Raw genomic sequence first — 13829 nt, 5'->3', positions numbered from 1 at the left:
CCCCCCTTTTCGGCGAAGGTCAGATCAATACACCTCTTGGAACCCGTCATTCCTGAAATCGAAACGGCAAGATCTGCTCCTTCCCGCGCGCACGCTGGTCATCACTCGAGCAATCCTTCTTTTCGCGCCCGCACTGTCCTCGTGGTCCATAGCACGCACATGTACAGATTCGTTTCGCGACAAGCAACTTGGTCGCAAACAACTAAGTCAATAACGCTCTGAATGCCGGCTCATTCTCTAGATTGTGTTATTTGCCATCGCCTTAGCCTCAGTCTGGCGCATCATCCGGCTACGGGAGCGCAGATCGTCGATGCTCCTCCTTAGTCCCACCGGTCACTTCTCCGGTCTATTTGTCTCGAGCGGTGACTTGATAGCTTCAGCCATTCAATCATGGGCAATGTTGGAAGCCGCCTGGATGATTCCGGGAACCTGTACTTTAAAGACCAAGCGAAATGTATGACCCTTCCAGAGAAGAACTACAGCAGAGCCTGTGACTCATTTGGACTTGTCTAGTCACGATTGCTGCCGTAACGATCACAAATTCTAGGCGTCGAGTACTCTTGCATCTCGTTCCCAACTCCTTTCCTGCGACAAGATATACCGCAAGGCGCGAAGTTGGCGATGACAGCCCGATCGAGTACATTCAGGTAAGTTCAAAGCGCCTGCTATGTCATGATGATAACTTTTTGTGTCTGTTATGATTGAACATCGATGGCTAATCTCTTCACTTGCTGATGGTGGCTAGGACCCGGATCTTCCTCCATCTGCACCAGTGCCCACATTTCTCCTGCGCCTGGCTAACGAAGATGAGCTGAACTTCAACTTCACATTCATCTTGAGGCAAACGCAAACGGGAAACGTTGCAACTGCCACTGTGAACGGAGTCTCTACATCTTTGCCTGAAGTAGCCGACACTGTCCTTACCGGCCTCACGTTTGCGCACGCGTCCAACACTAGAGATCTGGATAATCTAATTACTCGCGAGTTTCACGCCAACCCGAATCTCCAGAACAATTCCAACGTACAGCTGGTGGGCGATTATTCGACGGGGGGCAATCCTTCGATTCAATTCGACTGGTCGTGGAAATGGAAACCGCCGAAAGCCATAGAGGACAAAGGAGGTGGTTGGAGGAATAGCTGCAGCTTTCTTGACTACGACCAGCGAGCCAATCGCCTGAATACTCTCGCTCATGTCTCATTTTGGGTACATAGCACCCAGCGTGCCCTTTCCAGTCCTCAGGTCTTGTCCCCAAGCCTAGAAATCCCCGTCCCTTTTCGAGATCGTATTCCTTCCTCGCAGTCCATCATATCCCACTCCAGCGATGCAGATACAGCATCGAACCTCCATGTTGTGCCTGTCACACCTCCAGAAGCTGGTGACACGGCCTCTCTGCAACTCCCCGGGTCTGTACCTCCGCACCCTGTCAAAGTCGATCTGCCTCATTCGCGTCCCGGGGAGGACATGAGCGTGGTTGAGGATGGTCCCTTATTCCGTGCAACCATGAAAGCACTAGAGCAGAAGACAGGGAATATGCGAGCAAAAATAAAGAAAGTGCTCAAGAAGGCGGAGGCTGCCCAGCAAGCACAAGTGGCTTGTAATGATGCTGTAGAAGCATTCCTCTCCGCACTAAACGAAGCCTCTACATCCAATGCCAATGCAATTCAGCCTGCACTTGATCATTATTTCGAGAATACGGCACGCCAGATTCTGAATTACGAACGACTAAACACGTTACAACTCCAAAAACTCCTTATTGAGCCGTTGGTCAAACTTTACAACAATGATATTAAACAGGCCGAGGCCAAAAAAAAGGAGTTTGAAGAAGAGAGCAGAGATTATTACGCCTACGTTGGTCGCTATCTTGGCCAGCGACAGGATACTTTAAAGGAGAAAAAACGAGCGGAGAGTGACTCGAAATATCAGGCTAAGCGGCGCAACTTCGAACTAAAGCGTTTCGATTACTCCTCGTTCATGCAGGACCTGCACGGGGGTCGCAAAGAGCAAGAGGTTCTCTCACACTTGACCAAATATGCGGACACTCAGGCGAAGAGTTTTCTTGCTGCCGCCAAAAAGGTTGATGATATGATTCCCCAGTTGGATGCTTTGATCCACGAGGTCGGGCAAGCGGATAAAGAATTTCAATTTCAACGAACAGAGAGGGAAGAAAAGCGAAGAGCACTGGAAAAGAGCAGCAACACTTTCCTTGAACCAGACTCTCTTATCACTTCGGGCGCTCCGTCCACGCTGTCAGGAAGTACCAACGGAACCCAGAAGCTGGAAAGTGATTTAGGCCGCTCAGATAGCACCGGGTCACAGCTGCGAAGCGTGGCTAGCAATAATTTAACAATCCTACCACAAGCTATTCCTTCTACGACACCTGCGACTGGGCTGTCCGTCCTCGCATCAACGGTGGGCTCAACCAGTATGTTCTTTCCTAAGTCTTTGAGCACGGTCATCACGATAGTGTTTCTGAGATTGTTTCGGAATCCGTCTTCATTTGTACTGATTATGCTGCAGGTCAACAGAGGAAGGAAGGTCTTTTATGGGCGCTTTCTCGCCCAGGCTCCCATATGGACCCCAAAGGCATTAACAAACAAGCTTGGCACAAGTAAAGTTTGCCCACCTGCTCTCCTCGCCTTCAACTAACGACACACAGATTCTGGATTGTTCTAGATCAGGGAAAACTTTCGGAATATAGCAATTGGAAACAGAAGCTTGATCTACACATGGACCCCATCGATTTGAGGATGGCATCTGTCCGAGAGGCTCGAAATGCAGAGCGGCGATTCTGCTTCGAGGTTATCACGCCACAATACAAGCGCATTTACCAGGCGACCTCTGAAGAGGATATGTCAAATTGGATAAGAGCCATAAACAACGCTTTGCAGAGTGCAGTCGAGGGCCGCGGCATGTCATCACCACCCATTACCACCGACAATGATGGTGCTTCTTTCACTCGTGACATTGGATCTGTTTTGACTGGCAAAAGCAGCTCGTACTCTGTTCACCATTCTCAATCGACCGGCTCCAATAACAATGTCAACCGCCGTACTACTGTAGGCGCAAGACCAAGTTACGTTCGTGACAATCATGGGTTCGAAGAAAATCCTTCCAAATTACTCCAGACAGTGCGCGATGCCGATCAAGGCAACAATTGGTGTGCAGACTGCGGCTCCATCTCGAAGGTCGAATGGGTATCTATCAATCTGGGAATTGTCTTGTGCATCGAGTGCAGTGGTATTCACCGATCACTCGGGACACATATTTCGAAAATTCGCTCTTTGACGCTGGATGTGAATTCTTTCTCGAACGACATTGTTGAGATCCTACTGCAGGTCGGCAACCGTGTCAGTAACATGATATGGGAGGCGACACTTGACCATTTGCATAAACCATCCGCCGCCTCCACTAGAGAGCAACGGTTAAAATTCATCACCGCGAAGTATAGCGAAAGAGCATTTGTCCAGACGCTTCCATCCCCCCTATCCCGCTTTGCTACTGCGGACGAGACTCTTCTTGCTGCAATCAAGAAGAACGACATCCAGGGTGTACTTTACGGCATCGCGCTTCGTGCCAATGTGAACATTACTGATCGTTCTCGCAACACCCATGCGGTGTTTCTTGCCCTAGCCGCAGCTGATCCCGCAACACCGGGTTCAACATCTAATTCATTGATTAGATCACCTGCGAGTCCTCCTGTGAAAGCGATTCCTTTCCCCATTGCAGAGATCCTTGTCCAGAACGGAGCTGAAATTCCCCTGCAGCCACCGCCTATCCCTCTTTCGCCGGCTGCTCAATTATACCTTAGTCAAAGGACTGCAAGAGTGTCGGCTTATAGCAGTACTCCTCCCGCGCCTCCGACTGGAAAGAGTACAACCGATGGTCTAGGTTCACCACCAACGATTCGAGGTCCGGCCCTCGACAATAGCGTCGCATCACCCTCGCAGGCTCCGAGCTCACTCGATAGTAAGGAGCGTGAGAAGCTGCACAAAAGAGGTAGTGCCGGTGCTAGATTTGCTGGAAAAGTCGCCTCGCTGGGTATAGACCGATAAGCAGTCCTGTTTCCCAAACCTTGTATTTGAGTATGCTTTATATCCTTCCTTTAATCTTAATCATTACGAAGCTCCTGTAATAATGATGTGATGCCGAGACCGAGGTTGAGATCCGCAGTTTCGAGGCCCAACTGGGACAATGCATGTTATGTTGCCAAAACACCTGTGCGGTTGTCACGAAGTCTTGTCGATATAAATTTCATACAACTCGGCCCAATGCTTATTTCCCGTTCAATGATTTTCCGTGCTGCTACTCATGCTTATGCTTCTTTCGCTCGATGAATGCCAATTTACAGAACGTAGGACGATTGCATAGCCCCGTTCGCATCCTTGAACGGTTCAACCGAGACAGGTGGCACTGTTACTCTACATCGATAGGGGCGGTCCGTGCTGTGTAGTCGAAGGTACAATGCCAATTTATGTGGCAATAGAATGCGTAATTACTTCCCAGCCAGGGGACATCCGCAGTACGCGAAAGACATCAATTGGCATGCCGACTTAAGTAGCTCCCTTGACACGTTGGCCAACCATGGTTGTGTTCTTCGGTAGTGGCGAAGGCCTCCCCGAGACTTTCATTGGGATGGGATGGGCTTCATACGGGGTGCTGAGAGTGGTGATCAGCGCGATAACCTTCGCCACAGGTCGTTGTTCTCGCTCATAACGCCGTCTTGTCAAACACGTACTCCGTAGCTTGAAGGGCGAACCAGAAAAGGCCGTGAAGCGCCGTTCGTGAGTCTCCTACTCCTACTCTTTTGTCTCTTCCATGCCACGGTGGGATGGTGCATGCAATACGATATGATTGGATGCGTCAAGCGGCCCTATATAAGCCATGATGGCGTCGCCTTGCATGCTAGTCTGGTAGTGTGGATGAGGTGGAGAACTATTTCGCATTGTGCCGAGCTAGATGGATGAATGAGTAAGAATGAGCCAGAGGGGGGTTAGACACCTACTGGGTACACAGTAGATAGTGCTGTTTGTGGTGGCACTCGCATGGCAAAGAGCGCCACAGTCAGGATCATACTCCCTCCTCCGTACAGAATTTGAATTGAGTGGATCCGTACATGTTATTGTGCTCAAAACTTGCGCATCACCATGTAATAGGTAATATGTAGGGGTCAATGAGGAAGGTGGCATACCCACATGCAAGCCCCGGTAGGCAGCCACAATTTCCATACGTGCTCTTGAGGTCGGACCGCAAGGGACAGTTTTTTTTTCTTCGTAGATTCCTCGTAGACTCGGTGATGTATGACGTCATGTACTGTAACTTAAATTACAACAAAGAAAGGCGGTGTGGCAACTCAGAAGGCGGTATATCACAGACGTGCAGTAAATGAAGTCGATGTCATTTTCTTTCATGCTGAAGATTTTGTCCACTCGCCGGGTAATCTTGACAAGCATCCTTGTGCCGCAGGTACAGTTCAGAGGGTATACCCAGTAATCTTGGAGGGCAATTAGGCCTAACACTATATGTTTGATAAAAATACTGCACGGCTCAGTAGTATTGATTTTAGCTGCTGTGAAGAACTGGGTGAGTAGTGATCTTTCCTGTATGATGGTCCAGACAGAGAACTGGGGAACACAAATTTCCAGGGAAGAGTAATGCGCCCCTCAATCCACATGGGCAGTACGTCCCTGGCAGCTTCGTATCTGCCGTCTTCGGTAACAAAGACTTTGTTGCACTTCTCTCTAGTACTCGTGCAAAGCACGGCGATAGATATAGGAATGATGTGTGATTATTAAGAGAGTCCTGAAGTATAATGAACTAGACATCTCTGATTTAGTTCCGATCGCGATTGAGTACGATTTGGTTTCTACTGAGAATGGGTCGGATGAGTCTCTGCTTTGTACAATAACCATCCTTGTCCACAAATTTTGATGGATGTCACGAAGGTCGAAAGAGACCAGGTTCTTTTGTGTTTTGAGAGGTCACATGTACTGTGTATACATATGGTCTCATAGAGAACAGACAACAAATGAATCAATGAGGGGAGGATTCTCTTCCTGCGCTGCACATATCCGCCGCAATGTCGCTATGACAACAAGCAGCGTTGTAGGCAATGACCAATGATGCGGTGTATGTGTATGGTTTAGAGGCTCATTTCCTGAATATACTTAGTATATCCTTATCACGGACCATACCTACCTCGCTGAAGACCGAATGGCCTCTTTAAAACAGAAAGCAAAGCGTACTGACTGAAATGTGTGAGGAATAAAAAGGGTGGCATGAATGCTTGTGTCGTAATCATAGTGAGGGAAACATACTAGGGACACACAATAATACAAAAGCAGAATAGGATAAGACACTGAGGGGGCTAAGACAAAAATTCTCGAAGATCAGTTGACCAGTGCCCACTCTTCTCCAATTCCCGAAAGTTTTGTCGCAGCTGGAAACCTTTTTTTTTTTCTCTCTCTGGAAGGGGAGAAGGAAACATCTCGGAAATACTAGAAGCAAGGGTGTGGGGGGAGAGGGGGGTCAGAGAGGCGGCGGAAGAAGGAACATGCCAGAGCAGTAGTACTCCTGTAACTTTTCAAGACTGAGGTGAAGTATGGAGATTCATTATAGGCAATTCCATAAATGGTGAGGTAGCGACCTACCTACTGAGTACAGATACAGTCTCACTCGGCCAAGTGGGGTCCAGCCACATTGCTGATAATGGATAGGATTGGTCGAGAGCGTTGCCGGAAAAAGGGTGGGATGAGGTTGAAGTGGTCAACGATTGATTGGCTGGTATTCCATCCGGTGCTTTAGTCGTCTGTGGGTCTCTTCTCATGTCGTTAGTGCCCCCCAAGATCCACGGACCACGGGTACTTTGGTTGGTACTACGGAGCAGGTTCCAGCTCAATTGGCATACCTCTCGGTCCGTCCTTTACCTAGTGGTAGCCAGTAGTGCTCACGGTCTACTATCGGTAAGTAGGTAAAAATTAGCCACCGTACCCATTCCAGTTCCAAACTTCTGGTGTTCTCAAATTGAGTTATTTGCAAGGCAGAAAAGTTCCACGTGCATTGCGAGTTCTATTCTTATGATACTTCGATTAAAAGCTAGATACTAAGCCCACAATTTGCATGTCAATGGAGGGAGAGAAAGAGAGAGAGTGTGTGTGTGTAGACAGTACTCCATACATATATGTTCTATGGATAAGGTATGCGTGTGTTCAAATATAAATTATATTCAAATGTACTGCTGCATGAAGTGCAGGTAGTTACGGAGTACAAAGTGTATACTTGATAGGTTTAAGATGATGATCAGGCCCTAGTGGGAATGTATGTACTTGCTACGAAGTACTTTGACCACTCAATAGTGATAGTTACTGTGCAGTGTGTAACTACCCTCCGCCCTCAGGGGGCTAAGTTCATTAGTTAATTCCGGCCTGCTGGTCAATCACACACTCCCTTTCTACGGAGTACTTCACACCCACAATCTTTTTTTGCTCCGAGTCACAAACATCAACCGGAATACTAGCTGCACGAATTTTCCATCGCTCCCCAATTCCATCCACCCCTCCCCGCTCATAGTCTTCCTCCAAGCCAATTAGCTTGTCCCTACTACCTATTCATCCTCTGCAGTCACATCTAGACTAAATTTGACCCGGTAATGAGTCTCGCCGGTTGCTGCATGTAATGCGGCGGCGGCAGAGGGATTCCAGACCCGTCCATGCAACACGGAGAAGGCGAAGGAGCGATTGCTTTTTTGCCAATAACAAAGTCTTCGAGATTCTGCCCGCCTCGTATTTTCGTTGGCTCACATGTCTGAGAGTACTCTTTACTTGAGTATTTCCCACAGGATTGTGTTACTCGGAGTCTGTCGCGATCTCCACTCGCGCGGTCTTGCTGTACCCATTAGGGCTGGACTTATTATGACTGATCATTCCATCCAACTAGAGAGTATGCTTTCTTCTGGTCAAATGGAAAACATGGATGACTACTGTATATGTCATTCGATACAGAGCCGAAGTTCCAATTTTGAAGAAGGGGGGGTGTATGGATTTAACTTAACCAGGAAGAAAAAAGAAACATCATCACGATCTCGAGACCACCAAAATCCCGACAGATTGTTATCTCGTTGTCCGGTCTCCATTTTCCACTCTAGTGTGGCTTTCTTTTAACGTCAGTGGCGAACCATCCTGCCGGTTGGCGGCCCTTTCCAACCTGAAAAATTAGATAAAATGAATCTTAAAGAAAATGAGATACAGAAAAAGAGCGAGAAGAGGAGGGGAAAGAAAATTGAGACACAAAAGATTAAGGGGCGGGGGGGATTATAAGCGAAGAGCGGGAGAAAAACCCCTTTCTCTCTTGGGGTGAAAACGCTCAATTCCCATCGATTCGAAATTGACTGTCTTCATGCTCCGTTAACATAACTACGAGTCTCAGAAGTCATAAAAGTCACCAGCTTACCACCTCAGCAATAATTGCCGATATCAAGATTGTCACTCGATCCTCGCGAGATTGGGTCGCTGTGTAGATCGCTCTGGAGATATAAAAAACTGGCTGCAGCTGTCAATCCCTTGTGGTTCGGTGCCACGCATGCGTCTCGGGCTAGGGACCCATTGAAAGCCCTGACCAATGTGTATAGAGCACATTCCCAATTTGCCACCCTCATGGGACGTTCCTCGATCGTTGAAAAGGCTACCGGATGGGTTCAATTTCTCATGCTATAATCGGGAATACAGCGATTCCCTGTTTGAAGCTGTCATGGAAAAGCGAAAATTTACCGTCGAATAAAGCCTACTGGGTCAGGGACATAGCAGCGGTACCCAATCACGAACAGTTGGAGAAGCCGTCGATGTATCGATGCCAAACTCCTAGGTTCCGGTTACTACGTACCTGACTGATCCTAGACTATCTATCCTTGTTCTCCAGCAATCCACGGAACGTCGGGTGTGGCTGATTCGGCTCTGACATCCCACACTGGTGATCTTCATGATGATGATTGAACGAGTTGCCTTTCCAACTCTGTCGCCCTCGAGCCAGCCGGTCTTCAACCCTCCATCCCTTTCTCTTCCCTTCGTGATTGTTCTTTTGGTTTCTTCTTGTTATGTACTCGTATCTTCCATCGACATCTGGTGCATCGTTGCTAGCCTCAACTAAGTGTATTCTCCGCAAGGCACGGTGTGAAAAAGGTGCAGTGCAGACAATGGACAAGGTCTGCGAGCCGCATCCGTTATCATAAATAGGATTGGATCTGCCTGTCCTCTCCCTCACCTGGATTCAGCAAGTCACTGAATCGGTAGCGTCGGTCCCCTTTGCTTCGTCATTCTCGTCGTTAGTCGGGAGATAAGAATCGACATCTGTGTCAGTCAAACCTGCCATGCACACCATTGGGATCGAGCTTGTCGATCCTCTTTGAGAGCTGATTGGGTCTCGTGCATGAATTGCTAAAACGTTGAAGCAAGGCCCGATCCGAATCGAATCCCCCGATTTTAAGCTGTGGATATCTCATTTAGACTGGAGGCAGCCACAGCCACCAACTCCCAAGAGGGAAGGACGAGAAGGGGAAAATCTTGGGAGCCACTCACACACACTCTCTCACTTTACTCGCTCTTTTTCAAAAAGAGAAGACTGACCGCGTGGGAGGGCGAGTACAGCCCGGATTATTGGCTCCCTCTTGTTGTCCGTTGTCGTGGTTCTCGGGTGCCGCTCCATAGGAGACAGAAGACCCTCGCCGCTATACACAGGCCCCCGTCCTCTGCTTCATTTCCGTTCCGAATCGCCCTCCCTGTATTACCCACCTGCTCCGTGCAGGAGTTGCCCTTCCGAGCTCTGACGGTCAGAAGATCCGTTACATCGCCCTGAGCTTTGCTAACCCTGGTTGGTCTGAAGGCCATTCCTTCTCCATACCTGGTCTCTGCTTCGGCTCTGAGCTACAGTGCCTCTACACAAGGGCTGGCTGCCTTTGTTGATCGTGGTGCTCATTCCTTCCTTTCACCGACACTGAACCTGCCAACTGTCTAATCGTCTGAGTAAGTACCGCTGTCCCTCTTCTTGCCCATTATTCAGGATCCGACGAATCCAATGTTCAAACAAACACTGGAACTTCATTCCCCAGTGTTTTTAATCTCATTACTCGTCAACCTTCTTGCTCGACTTCTCGGTGTATGTCTCTATCTGACCCCCGTTGTTGTTGTTTTTACTATTCATCGCCAGATTGAGTTCGCTGGAGGTGCTGGACGAATTGCTTTTTTATCCATGAACTGCTTTTGTTTCAGGATTCCTTCCTCTTTCCTCCCTCTCTAGTATTGTTGGGCTGGCTTTCCTTCCCCGTTCATTTTCCTATCGAATCGCGTCCTCAACTGGCAAAATCCCCTCCCCTTTCCGCTTCCCGATCTGGTCCAGCGGCTTCTGCGTGTCGGCAGTCAATCCTGATGAACATCAAGTCATCCGCCGCGTTCTCCACCATTCTTGTCATTATAAGGTCCAGCTCTAGTGAAAGCTTGGGGATTTGGGTGAGAACAACAAACATGACCCAGGTGGCTGCTGCCATGGATATGTTTCTTTGGATACGGCCTTCTCTGTGCCAACTGTCTTGGAAAGCAAAGCAACATCTACCCTGGCTTGATACAAGGTAGTCACTAACTGCGGGCTGGCGCCTCTATCCGTCCACAACAGCACTTACCATCCTGGGGCAGAGATGTAGCCTACTCTAACGAATATGGGAGGCCAAACGTCTGACTGACCTGCCTTTTGCGCTCTCTTTCCTAGCTCTACTTTTCATTGTTCTGCTTATAATCGTGCACCTACCTATTATCTTCCATCTTCTTATGCCCTGCCTGCTTCCATCTCTAAAAACCCCTAATCTGCAGGTTCCTGATACCCAACCCTGTCCCATCTGTCACTTCTTCCACCTCGACGCTTCTATGCTCCACCCTATTTGTGCGGCTGCTCCGAGATTCGTGCGTGGCTCTTGACAAGGTGGCTCTACGGCTTCTATCGCTCAGTCTTACAGCTGGGGCGTCTGCTTTCTTTCAGGGAAATACAACGATTTACGCCCAGGTGGCAGATCGGGCTATCCTTATCCTTCCGCGAAAATCTGTCGGTGTCCAAGTACTCGGAGTAATTTACGTTTTCCCACTTCCCCCTCCTTTCTTTTTCCTTACTGGGTCCGGGCATCGAATGTCTCTATTATTGGCATATTTTTTTTGTGCGTGTGCGGGATAGTTCTGTTCCCTTTGTCATTCTGCTATGGTAAAATCCCTAACAACTGCTACACTCACCTGCATGCATCAAGCTCCAACTCTCATTCTTAGCTAGAGTCTTCCTGCCTGATATGGTTTGCCTTCTGTTCCATTGTTGCGCTGATCACCTCATACATTTGTCTTTTGCCTAATTCTTACGCACTTGATCTGTGATTCTAGCAATTCCTGCATTTGGAGCCTTGTGTATATCGAAACCTCAACAATTCTAACCGGCACTGACACAGAAAAGCCGCTTTTTGATCATTGGAAAGCCTGCAAACCAGCCCATAGAGGTGCTAGTGGTTCACAGGCACTGAGGAAGGTAAGTGACAGAGCTCTGTTTTCCTTCACCCACTATCCCCTCCAAAGACATAAAAATTGTACTAATACAATCAGAATTATTCCTTCGGTCCTAAGTCCAACCTGTTTCAACTTACCATGACAAAGCCAGTTGATCGCGCCTTAACGGCCCAGTCAAATGCCACGCTGGAGACTGCCGAGAAAATTGAGCCAGTCGTAGCTCCGGGCGAAGGCAATGGAGCAGCAGCCTTTTATCGACCATCGAGTGAGTTTCCTTCTCGAGTCCTTGTTGTTCCCTGTCGCTTGTTGGGGTTGGAGAAAAGGGGCAAGGGTCAGAAAAGTTGAGACGGAGCGGCTGCATAGCAAGGATTAGTCCTGATTTCGGATGTTTGAATTGATCTCTTGGTCAGGTTCGTCTCACTTCAGCCAGGCTGTTCAGACTGATAATATGCATCCATATTCTGATGGACATGTCTACGCCTCATACACTGCACCGGGGAGCTTACACCCGGGTTCCAATCTAAGTGATGCCCGATCGATCCTACCTGCTTACCAACTTCACCCTGTCCTTTACGAGCAACACCCGATGCAACAACAATATGCCCCCTCGGTCCTCTCCCAGGGAGTTGTTTACCCAATCCATGCACTATCATCTTATCCTCCAGCGGCGATAAATGCGAATATGACATTTGGTGCCCCCTTTCCGTTCTATGCGCCATATTTTCAACAGAACCAGCACCAGGAACCGCATGTTCAACATAACGCCCCCAGCCATCAACCATTGAGACCTAATTCGTTAAGCCAGGCTAATTCTCATATCCCCGGTCAGACAAATTCATATGCACAGCCAATTTATCCGCAGGCCTCGATTGCGGCTGCACCTGACCTTCGGTTGGCACCGACAAGCATGTCGGTTTCGCATCGCCGATCTTCGCCTGGCCATATGGCCAAGAAGGCCACCGATTCTGATAGAGAAAATGGCCAACGACACAGCAGCACGGATTATGATGTCACGAAGACGATTGTGGATGGCTCTACGCCGATGCGTTCACAGCACTCTTTAACTGGTAAGCTGGCAGCAATACGCTGTGCAAGAGAAGACCACACCCCATGCACATAGTTTGAACTAATTCTTGCAGGTGCGACCTCGCATTCGTCCCAGTCGCTCGGATCAAATGCCTTACGTGGATCACCCAGGAAGCCCAAGCAGTCCGGCCATGCTTTGTGGGTCGGGAATCTACCCCCAGCAACCAATATCACAGATCTTAAAGACCATTTCTCCCAGGAAGCTACGGAGGAACTAGTAAGCGTTTTTCTCATCTCCAAAAGTAATTGTGCCTTTGTCAACTACAAGACCGCTGCCGCTTGCGCTGCCGCCCTGTCAAGGTTCAATGACTGTAGGTTCAACGGTGCGCGTCTTGTCTGCAGACTGCGGCACGGATCCATACCGGCCAGTTTCAATCAAGAATTCATGAGCTCGTCTGTGTCCTCGCCAACACAAGACGGAGGCGAGAGTAAGCAATTAATCATTGAAGACGATGTGGAGTCACCAAAATACCGGCGAATCGAGGAAAGCAGACGCGCAAATGCCAGAATTTCGAGCAGATACTTCGTTGTGAAAAGCTTGACTATTGATGATCTCGAGCATAGTCGACAAAGCAACATTTGGGCTACACAAACTCACAATGAGGACCAACTAAATGAAGCCTACGAGGTGAGGATAGCGCTCAGATCACTGAGGAGAAGTCCACGTTAAGAATCTTGCTATATGAACATTTCAACTGATGACCTTGATCAGAACACAGATGATGTTTACCTGATCTTTTCCGCTAACAAGTCTGGCGAATACTACGGATACGCTCGCATGATGTCGCCCATACAGGAAGATGAGAGCCTGGCTATAGAGGCATCGCCACGACCCAACAGTATGCCGATTCCAGAAGAACCAGACATTACTCCTACTCCAGCGACATCTACTGCTCGCAAAGGAAGAGTCATCAATGATCCTATAAGAGGAACCATCTTCTGGGAGGCAGAATCGTCTGAGGATGAAGACAATACGAGGCCCGATAGGATCGGTACCAGGACGGATGATACCATTGAACCGAGTCCGCAGTTGATCGGGAAACCATTCAGAATACGATGGCTATCGACCACCCGCGTCCCATTCCATCGTACTAGAGGATTGCGAAACCCTTGGAATGCGAACCGAGAAGTCAAGATAGCCCGTGACGGAACAGAGATCGAGCCGGGGGTAGGATGGAAACTCGTACAGCTATTTCACTCGAACACGCTGGAGTGAAAGA

General features: G+C 48.7%; 2 protein-coding genes across 2 annotated transcripts; both read left to right on the top strand.

Moving 5' to 3' along the window:
- Positions 1-6: 6 nt before the first annotated feature.
- On the top strand, positions 7-4053 carry BP01DRAFT_337002 (putative ARF GTPase activator (Csx2); the record flags this gene model as incomplete). The annotated part of the gene is made up of 5 exons (XM_025573265.1): positions 7-454; positions 514-647; positions 746-2423; positions 2519-2609; positions 2658-4053. Exons 1-5 carry the CDS (start codon positions 391-393, stop codon positions 4051-4053), a joined length of 3363 nt encoding a protein of 1120 aa, XP_025433277.1. The 5' UTR covers positions 7-390.
- A 7918-nt stretch (positions 4054-11971) lies between these two features.
- BP01DRAFT_292496 (putative YT521-B-like splicing factor) lies at positions 11972-13825 on the top strand (the record flags this gene model as incomplete). Its single annotated transcript, XM_025571694.1, has 3 exons — positions 11972-12569; positions 12663-13237; positions 13322-13825. 3 exons carry the CDS (start codon positions 11972-11974, stop codon positions 13823-13825), a joined length of 1677 nt encoding a protein of 558 aa, XP_025433276.1.
- Between the last annotated feature and the right edge of the window lie 4 nt (positions 13826-13829).

Source organism: Aspergillus saccharolyticus (genome assembly GCF_003184585.1).
Source record: "Aspergillus saccharolyticus JOP 1030-1 unplaced genomic scaffold BP01scaffold_8, whole genome shotgun sequence".
Lineage (NCBI taxonomy): Eukaryota > Fungi > Ascomycota > Eurotiomycetes > Eurotiales > Aspergillaceae > Aspergillus > Aspergillus saccharolyticus.
Note: the sequence above shows the minus strand (reverse complement) of the source record. Positions and strands in the feature narration are given on the sequence as shown.